This window comes from Poecilia latipinna, unplaced genomic scaffold (assembly GCF_001443285.1).
Source record: "Poecilia latipinna isolate Pla-1442-1.1 unplaced genomic scaffold, P_latipinna-1.0 Scaffold118, whole genome shotgun sequence".
NCBI lineage: Eukaryota > Metazoa > Chordata > Actinopteri > Cyprinodontiformes > Poeciliidae > Poecilia > Poecilia latipinna.
In genome coordinates this window covers 278,187-287,892 of record NW_015112734.1, presented here as the reverse complement: position 1 = coordinate 287,892, position 9,706 = coordinate 278,187, and the positions used below count along the sequence as shown (strand labels likewise).

General features: G+C 36.7%; 2 protein-coding genes across 2 annotated transcripts in view; one reads left to right on the top strand and one right to left on the bottom strand.

Moving 5' to 3' along the window:
• Positions 1-6,669, bottom strand: part of LOC106944922 (pyroglutamyl-peptidase 1) — an 11,521-nt gene extending 4,852 nt beyond the window's left edge. The window contains exons 1-4 of the mRNA XM_015028257.1: positions 6,429-6,669; positions 4,882-4,934; positions 2,609-2,725; positions 1,774-2,009 (exon numbers count right to left, since the gene is read on the bottom strand). Of these exons, the coding sequence (XP_014883743.1) occupies positions 1,774-2,009; positions 2,609-2,725; positions 4,882-4,934; positions 6,429-6,462 (440 nt within the window). The 5' untranslated portion in view covers positions 6,463-6,669. The remainder of the gene's footprint in view (positions 1-1,773; positions 2,010-2,608; positions 2,726-4,881; positions 4,935-6,428) is intronic.
• Positions 6,670-6,899: 230 nt separating this feature from the next.
• On the top strand, positions 6,900-9,460 carry lsm4 (LSM4 homolog, U6 small nuclear RNA and mRNA degradation associated). The gene is made up of 5 exons (XM_015028258.1): positions 6,900-7,052; positions 7,435-7,476; positions 7,681-7,779; positions 8,581-8,761; positions 8,899-9,460. The coding sequence occupies exons 1-5, from the start codon at positions 6,915-6,917 to the stop codon at positions 9,003-9,005; spliced, it is 567 nt and encodes a 188-aa protein (XP_014883744.1). The 5' UTR covers positions 6,900-6,914; the 3' UTR covers positions 9,006-9,460.
• The last annotated feature ends 246 nt before the right edge of the window (positions 9,461-9,706 follow it).

Here is a 9,706-nt window from a genome sequence, read left to right as displayed (position 1 = left end):
TTCACCCCCACTGTAGCAGGGAGTGAAATTAATCTGATAAGATAATCTTTTAATAGACGGTAAACTGCAAAAATAATTAGTTAGATATTGAATGTTCCAGTTTTATGGATAAATGGGTAAATATATATTTACTCACAGGATATTTAAAGAACTTTGCAAAATTAAAATAAGCAAAAATATCCAGGCGGAGATTTGAAACTTAGACTCAAAGGGTTGAAGTGATTATTTTGTTGAAATGATGCAAATTAAAACCAGTAAACTCCCATCATTCACAGTGGCTCGTTCACAGATTCTGGGTATAAATAGAGCAGGCGAGTCGCTGCTGCTGCTCAGATCCATTCAAGGTTTTCCTTTGGGTTTGTAGCGACTCTGCTGAAGTGTGATCACAGGAACAGAAGCAAAGGTCACACTTTTATTCAAGACGGCCTATTTTTGTTGCTGCAACACATTTTACATGGAGTCAGAGTGAAATCACTTAAAATCTGCTCCAGTTACACATTTTAATGAAGGTTTGTAGAACCAGTACTTGGCTTTTAAATCATAATTACTATGAAACCAAGAGAGATTAATGCTGCATTGATTTTACTACACCAATAATTACTCAAACAAGAAATAAACTGGAGTATCAAGAGAAAATCCAACATGCAAACGCCACGATTCAAACCAGGATCCTCTCGATACCAAACAGGGCTTCTTCCTCCACTACTGATCTGCTACGGCGATCTCTAGTCACAATGGGTTTTCATAACGCCTTTATTTCGTTTTGCTGCTAAAACAATTATTCTTGAATCTACAGGGCTGGACGATATGATTGAAAATTGTATCACGATATAAATGTTTCATATCAGCAGAGGGCAGAGAACCCAAAGTTACACCAAAGTAAGGGTAGAACTACTTCAACATATTTTTACTCAAGTAAGAGTAAAAAGTCTGAAAAGTAACAATTATCAATCATTTAATATTTAATAAGTACATAATCAGATGAACAAAAGTATAAGTTAAGAGGAAATGTTGGTGTTTTAAGGACCAAATTGACAATAATTTATATAAATAAAAAATAACAAAGACAGGCAAAAGAAAATTTTTCCATGTCAGTTTCTTTCAATAAAAAAAATTGAGGAAAGTATTTTGAATTTTGAATCAATCAATCAAATTGTATTTCTATAGCACCTTTCAGCAACAAGGCATTTCAAAGATTTTGATGTTTTCATCAACCTTTTCTAATGCAAACTTTCAAAAAAAGAAAAACTGTTGATGGAAACCAGAGTCAGGTAGGAACTAGTTACATTTACTTGAGTAACCTTTTTTTAAAAATATATATCTATATACTTTTAGAAGTATTTTTACTCTCACTTGAGTAAAATGTCTGGATTTTCTTCCCACTGAATGAAAAACAAAAAATAACCAAAAATCCACCAGAAACAGAAACAGACCTGCAGGTTTCATAAGTTTTATATTTAAAGAAACAGAGTTTCTCTTCCTTTGTTTGATTTTGTTATTTTGTAATTATATTATTTACATGGATTATTTTCATTCTGGCCCTTAAAATACCAACATTTCCACATAACTTTATATTGTGATCCATCCGACAATGAGCTTTAAATTTTAAATCAATACTTTTTAACTTTTGTATTAATTTCTCTATTGGCTGCTTTTTACTTTTACTTGAGTAAAAACAGTGGTTTTACTCTTACTTGAGTCCATGTTCTGATTTCTCCACCAGCTCCGACGGAGACACAGAAGAAACAAAACGAGAACAAACATCCGCTTCACCTTCCAGCATCTTTGGAGACGGTCACAGCGACTCCCAGTCCGGCCGTCGCAGTCACTCTCTTGCAGACCGACTCCATGTCAATAACTGAGTTGATACAGTCTGGGCCTCCCACAATGCAACACTGCGAGTCTGGACAGAAGCTGCTGTTGTCCAGGCCTTTGTAGCCGTGATTTCTGCCGCACTTCTCCAGCGTCACAGTGGTGGCCATCCCTGAGACTCCCACATGGACGATGAGCTGGACAAGAAACTGATTGTTAGAACCACTGAGGCGGCTTTACAACAATGTTACTATGAGTTTATGTGGCAGAAAACAACTTAAATTGAAGCAAAATGTGTTATGGTGAATGTTGTTTCAAGGTCAAAGAGGAAGACAGTGTTTATCCAAGAGTCTAAAATACATAAAATCTGAGTCAAACAGACGAGATGCAGCTCTGGAAAAAAGAGACCACTTAATATGATCCGTTTCTCTGATTTTACTTTCTATAGGTTTATGTTTGAGTAAAGTCAACAGTGTTCTTTTATTCTACGAACTACTGACAACATGTCTCTGAAATTTCAACAAAAATTTTGTTTTTATTTGCAGAAAATGAAAAATGGCCAAAATAATGAGAAAGATGCAGCACTTTCAGACCTCAGATAATGCAAAGAAACAACAATACTGATGTTTAACTCAGGAAGAGTTCAGAAACCAATATTTGGTGGAAAACCAGGAGGTTTTCAGTGCAGTGGGCTCTTAGTGTTTCTATCTCAGACATATTAGGGACCAAATTCAACCTTTAATAACACGGTAATAACACGGTTATAACACCAGATGTATGTGATTTTCCGTCTTACCCGTGGATGAAACTGCTTCCACAATGAGGGAACCAAACTCTGGACCTTCTGGTACTCTACAGGAACCTCGTGTACATGCAGGTCCACATTGTTCCCCAATCCAAGTTTCTTCATTTCCTGACAAAAACATAAACTTTACGGTTAAAGAAATTCAACAGCGGAAATAATTACAGCAACTATCATTGTTTAACAGAAGAAAAAAAAAAACACATTTCTGTGCAGAAGTTCCTGAATTATGAAATACTTTAAGCAGTTTTGAAGGTTTTTCAAAGTTATTCTTTAAAATTTGGGAGATTTTTTAAAATAATTTAAGTTGCAAATAACTTGTAGAAGTTTATTTTGCTTCCTTAATTTATTACAGATGCATCTTCAGAGACTCTGAGGTCGTTTCGTTTTTAAGATACCAATTTTAGAATATTCTGATTTTCTTTATGTATAGAAATAATAAAATATTTTCTCCTTTCAGCATAAATTGAACATGAATGTAAAAGTTATACACAAATCTGCAAATACAGTAAAATCCTCCAGGCTGGGACAGAAATAATAATAAATAAAATAAAACTAACATGAATAATAGAAAGACAGCTGCATCTAATTCTTGACTGTTTCATGTAAAATTATTTATTCCACCTACAGAGGAACTGTTATTTACAACAACAACAATTAATTGTCTATATTTGGTCTATAAATATATCAAGTTAAGTTTTAACCTGTTTGCTTCAGTTTCTTCCTGGACGCTTCCAGCAGCTTTTCTATTTCTTCTAACTTAATTTTTAAACACTTCAGTGAAACATCATCAGCATCACTGATTTAGCTGAACCTTCAGGTCAACTTCTACACCGAAGAGTGTTTTCAATCAGAGCAGTCCATTAATGCTTACATACTCTGAGTTTATCCAGTTAGGAAATGCTTAGATCTTTAGTGTCTCATCAATTCGTCAAGCCGATAATCTCCTAATAATGTTTATAGCAGATTTCTTGCTGCATCTTTGTGAAAAAGATAAAGTTGCTGGAGTTTTCATTGATGCAACAATCACAACTTTTTAGATGAACTATTGTTTGTTGAAACTTCTTTCGTCCATTTTCACTGTTATTTTAAGCAACCAGTTTAGAAAGACTGAGCAGGAAGAAAGAGAAAAACTCCATCAAGACAGTTCAAGAGACTTTGTGACATTTTGATGAAAATTCCCTGCATCGACAATAAAGTCTGAAAAATCAAGACAAAGCATCAGCACAAAACATCAAGTTTCTTTAAATAACCATCATGTTTTTCAGTCACTGTTAGGTTTTTCTGTCAGTCCCAACAGCCACAATTTAAACATATTTCTAGGCCACAATAAACAATAAATCAATTAATCGCATGATAAGTTAATAGAAACTCAATAATTTTCATTTACTTGATTTCTCGTTTTTCTCTCATTTTCCCAAAACCTGAATGATAAAAGTTTTCAGTCTGGTGCTTTTTGTCTCAACTATCCCTTTTTTGAAAGATCATTTTGTTTACAGACTTCATGATTTATGTTATTTGTTGTTTCTGTTGTTTTCTTTAATTATTTTGGATATTTCAAATGTCTCCCAGTTCTAGTGTTTAAATGTTCATTAGAGTTAAAAGTTTATTGATCTTTGAGAACGTGTTCCTGCATTTTTATATCATTATTATTATTATTATTATTACTTGAAAATGTTCTCAAAACAACGATATTATCGTTTATCACAATAAGTTCTGGGACAAAATTTATCGTGACAGGCCTACATTTCCTCAAAGTCTCCATTATTCATATTAAAAATATGCAATCATAGATTTAATAAGGAAGACAGTCTGTGTTGAATTTACAGCTGGTGGACATCCACCTTCCCCCGTCGTCTCGATTTAGGACAAGTCGCCGAGGTCGCTGACCCCCTCACTGGTGTTAAAGGAGGTTGGTCTGTGACCCTGCCTCAATGCGGCCTTTTGTTTGGCTCTAATATCCTTATCAAGAGCGTCTAGACACCCTGACAACCACCATCATCCCCCCACCAGAGCCCCCGACAGACAGCGCGGTGCAGTGTGAAGTCGGCCGACCGGCGGCCATTAAAGTGTCACATAACTGTCTGAAATACAAACATCTCCAAATGTGAACAAAAACATGCGACACGAACACGGAGGGCGTTACAAGCTTTAAGTGTCGCTAAGGAGAGAAATGCTAGACTTTCAGTTTCTCTCTCTACGTCTTTATGGTTAAACATATAACATTATTTATGAGGCTGAATAAAACAAACAGATGAAGGAAATACCTGCACTGCTACCCAGCTGGCGTTGACAGTGTGTTCTCCAAATGGTCCAAAACCTGCAAGAGACCCAATGTTTACTCAAGATTACAATCACGAGTGTGTAAAAGAAAAAAAAACTTTTCTTCATTATATTCATGCAGAGAAAATGTGATGACTCAGTTTAATTAGTAAGAAAGTCCAAATGTTATATGTTTTAGTGCTGAGCTGCAAATAAAAACAAGCCTGTCATTAAACAAAAAGGTGAAAAATAAACACACTTTTCTACAGAGCATGAGTAATTATCGCCACTTCATGCAGAGCATCATAAAGACTGAAGAAAAATGTCTGGACAGCTAATGGCTGTTCGGCCAGGCTTGTTTATGTAGGGATATACGACTGATCCCCCCCTGCTCCTTCTCCTCCACCCGTCCCGGGGTCAGCGGGTCCCTGGGGGTTGGGTGGAGAAAGGATCAGTCTGTCTGACAGGCTGCTGAAAAGGAGCAGAGCGAGGGGCCAGCAGCTGCCAGCCGGCCCGCTATTGTGCAGGAACTATTCCCAGGCAATCTACACATCCAGCGCTTCGGATGGGGCTGCGAGTCTCTGCACTCTTTTGTGTCTGACTGCACAAAATCTCAGTCTGGAGCTCCTGTGTGAAGGCAACAGTCAGGACTGTACTTTGTGCAGTTGGGAAGCATTGACTTAACAGAGCGAGATATGACATCACACCTCGCAATATTAGTTTTTCTAAAAAATAATCATAAAAATATGTTTTCATTTTTCAAAACTGGCAATATTTTAGAATAAGTTTGTTATTTACTGATGGAAAAGATATTAACATATTTGATAACTAGAAGCAAGAAGGATTTCACTGCTTTTTAAGTAAAACAATAAACATAAGAAGAGATATTTTACACATATAGCAACATAGTACAAATATAAAAGCTCTGGAACATTATTGGGCTGCTAATTAATTAATTAGTGATCTAATGAGGAGACAGATCCTCACTCTTTAAAAGCAAATAAAATCAAAATATAAACAGTTACAAATAAGGTAAAAACATAATTAAATGTATAAAAGTATCAGAAAAACGTTTAAATACTATAAAATGCAGCTTTTTCTTTTCCTTTTGCTGTCAATAGATAATAATAACTATTAATGAATAATAATAAATTATTTTATTTTAGACCAACAGGATAAGTTATTGTTTAAAACTCGAGATAACGTAGGTTAAAAAATATATTACGTTTAAAGACATAATCCATAAACAATACAAGAAAAACAACACAGATTTAAGAAAGACAACAAGCAATTATTAATTTATGTTAGAAAACTAATAATTTTGTAAAGTCTTTTGTGCAGTCAAAATTATAAGATGCTGAGCAGCTGTGTATTAAAAGCAAGTGAATAACTCTGCAAAGTGAGCAACAAAGCGTTTCTTTCAGGGCACAAGTGCAGCTCAGAACAACCTGACGCCATTAAGGGCAGAGCAGTTGTCATCTTCTCCAACTTTTCTGTTACTTCATTCACTCCCGGGAGCACGACAACAACAGCGCCGAAACGAGACACCGACCTGTCACCACCACAGTCCGGCTGCTGTTATCCATCGCCTGAAATGTCGCCTAGAATCCGTCGCTTCTTCTCGGTTCGTAAACTGAAGCAGATCCCCGCAGAGAGTCGAAGCCCCCCCCTAAGCTGACGGCTCCTTCTGCCACAATCAGAGAAAACTAGCCCGTTCTCCTTCATTCTACGTGGTGCGTTGAACGCAACGTCGTGACGTTGACGTGAAACGCTCTTCTTCTGTGTCTCGTTAGCGGTCGGTAAACTAGCTGCTGATGCACTTACCGCCACCAAGTGAATTCTTGTTTTCAGAACGTGTTATAATGTTTTTTGCAGAATGTTTTTTTTTTTTTACTGTAAAATGTGTATTCAGTTATAACAGTGCTGTTTTAAGAGTATTTCTTCTTTTTTTAACGGTCTTTGCTGTACAACTATTCAACGAGATACACTGAAAGCTATTTCAAACAAAAAAAGGAATCTGAACTCAAAGCCGTTGAAGATGCACGTTTTCAGCAGCAGGGGGCAGCACTATAAGATATGGTCCGCTAACATTAGGAGGCGAAGAAGAAGTGTAGGTGGGAAAAGCCGTGTTATTCATCGCAGGAGACAAGAAATAGAAACAAATATAATCATAATGGTGAGTAAATAACGATTAAGTCTGATCGGTTGCTTTCTTTTATTTATCTAAAATGAAAATCGTAAGTTTGATTGACAGAAACAAAGTTTATAGGTTTGTAAACCAGGAAACTGTTGAGCCGACAGCTAACTAATGTTAGCATCTGTGGTTAAATGAGGTCTTTGTTACTCAAATAAGTATTTTATGGGTTAGAAACTTGTCTTGTAATTTCATAAATATTCATACTTGGTTCTATGAAGGTCGTGTTTGTCGTTGATACTGTAATATTTATTTAAATGACTCGTTGGATACTAATGGACAACTTGTTTGCTGCGGATAAGACAGCAGTTGCTTTGATTGCGCTTTATACAAATATAAACTATGTATTTGTGTTATTTTTCAGCTTCCATTGTCTCTGTTGAAAACTGCCCAGAACCATCCCATGGTGAGGAGACACACCGACTCCTAAATCATTCAGTTTTAATGCTCATATCCCACACATCTAAGTACAATGTCGTTTGTGAAGCACTTGTTATGATGCGTTTGGCACAAGCAACTTATCAGGGTGATGTATCCTGTGAACTGTAGTGTCTTCTGTGCTGAGGACTCATAATTACTTATTTATATGATGACTTGTTTTGTTTTCCAGCTGGTTGAGCTTAAGAATGGGGAAACCTACAACGGCCACCTGGTGAGCTGCGACAACTGGATGAACATCAACCTGAGAGAAGTCATCTGCACATCCAGGGTAAAGCCGTGGTCAATCACCTTCTAATGTGTCCAGATTAAATGTGCTTTTAAGATGACTTAAAGCATCTCTGAGCTACAGGGAGCCAGAGGAAGGACTCTGGGACTGGTGCTCTATCTTCCTGGTCTTAGTCAGAACACCAGCAGCAGCATTCTGGATCAGCTACAGCTGATTGATTATTTTTAGGCAGTTCTGTGAAGACAGTCTAACAGTAATCAATGTGACATCTGTGAATTTCTCAATATATTGTTGGGACATTAGTTCTTTAATCCTGGAAATGTTCTTGAGGTGATAGAAGGCCGACTTTGTAACTGTCTTTATGCGTCTCTGTTAAGCCTATAAGACGTATAGCAGGAAAAAATCCTGGAGATTTTGGTAAAAGACATGCAAAGAGTATCATCTTTAAATCAAGAAACTGTGATGTGTCATATGTTTAGGCTAAAGCTTTTTGTGAATTGTTTCTTCATCCTAAAATCCTTCCTGTTTTTGAACTTGATTCTACCATTTTTCTTGGGATTTTTTTTTTTTTTAAATTCAGGATGCTGAACTGAAGGAAGCTTTTTTCTGATATATTGATAGAAAATTGATTTAAAGAGCAGATGAAGTTTCAGAAAGGTTAAGAGAAGTTTAATATTTGACTTAAAATCACCTTAAAATACCAAATAAACTCTGTTCCTTTCTAACAATTGTTCTTAAAAATTCCTAGCAGTCGTTATTTTCATCATTACTCATTCTTTGTCCTGTTTCATAGAGGCTTTCAGTCTTCAATGACTAAATTATCGACACTCACTTCCCCCACAGGATGGAGACAAGTTCTGGAGGATGCCCGAGTGCTACATCCGAGGAAGCACGATCAAGTACCTGCGGATCCCCGATGAGATCATCGACATGGTGAAGGAGGAGGTGGTGTCGAAGGGGCGCGGGCGCGGCGGCGCCCAGCAGAACAAGCAGCAGGGCAAAGGAAGAGGAGGACCCAGCCGAGGTGAACAGAACCACTTCCTGTTGTTTCCTCTCATAAATGTGCTGCTCAAACCTTCCACAGTTAAACCTCCTGATTTGTTTTGCTGCTAGAGGAGATTAGCTGTCAGTTTAAACGCGTGTGGACCGTCTGATTTGCAGGTGTGTTTGGCGGCCGCGGCAGAGGGATGTCCGGTCCGGGGCGGGGCCAGCAGCCGCCGACCGATAAGAAAACAGGAAAAGCTCAGGGAATGAAGAACCAGCACTGACCCAAGCAGCCCGTTAGCTGAGCGGTTCCTGATACATTCAACACTGAAGCTGTGCTGATTGTACAGATTTTTTTTTTATTTGTCTCCTCATCTTTACAAATTTCTGTCAAACTGTGGAGGAATATCCACCTGTTGTGTTGTGAACAACACAAGATTTTTCATGATGTAGGAAGTGTCCAGTCTGTGCGAATATATTTTTAAATGTCTTTTTATTTACTTTAGTTGTGCGTTTGATATGATGACATCAGGAGAAACATCAGACTGGGAGCTTAAAGGGTTCAGCTCCTGAACTTTAGTTAAAAACATTTTCAAGGAGATGCATGAAACGATTCTCATATTCTTCATATGGAAATGGAAAAGTCCAACATATGTTGAGTTTTCTTTTATTTTTCTAACAACACATTGTAATTTATGTACAGAAGAACGTGAGAATAAAAAATGTTTTGAAAGCAGTTTATATTTTCTGAAAATATTTATTTTTCAGTGGTTTAATTTACAAATCTGAGGTACTTTAATTACTTGGCTTTTAAGGTTTTTATTTATTTTTAAACTAATAGAATAAACTCCAAATCAAACTTAAAGTCTTACAATATTGGGCTGATTTAAAATGTAACCAAAGAGTTTAAATTTGTGTCAACTCCAAAGCAAAATTAAACGACTTGATCTGAAGTTTGAAGACAATCTGGAGGGTTTATAAATTA

What these genes read in the sequence shown, in the direction of transcription:
- lsm4 (XM_015028258.1), top strand. Translation starts at nt 6,915, where the DNA reads ATGCACGTTTTCAGCAGCAGGGGGCAGCACTATAAGATATGGTCCGCT. An exon ending in AAGTCATCTGCACATCCAGG is followed by an intron (nt 7,780 to 8,580) that starts GTAAAGCCGTGG and finishes CTTCCCCCACAG; the next exon opens with GATGGAGACAAGTTCTGGAG. An exon ending in AAGAGGAGGACCCAGCCGAG is followed by an intron (nt 8,762 to 8,898) that starts GTGAACAGAACC and finishes TCTGATTTGCAG; the next exon opens with GTGTGTTTGGCGGCCGCGGC.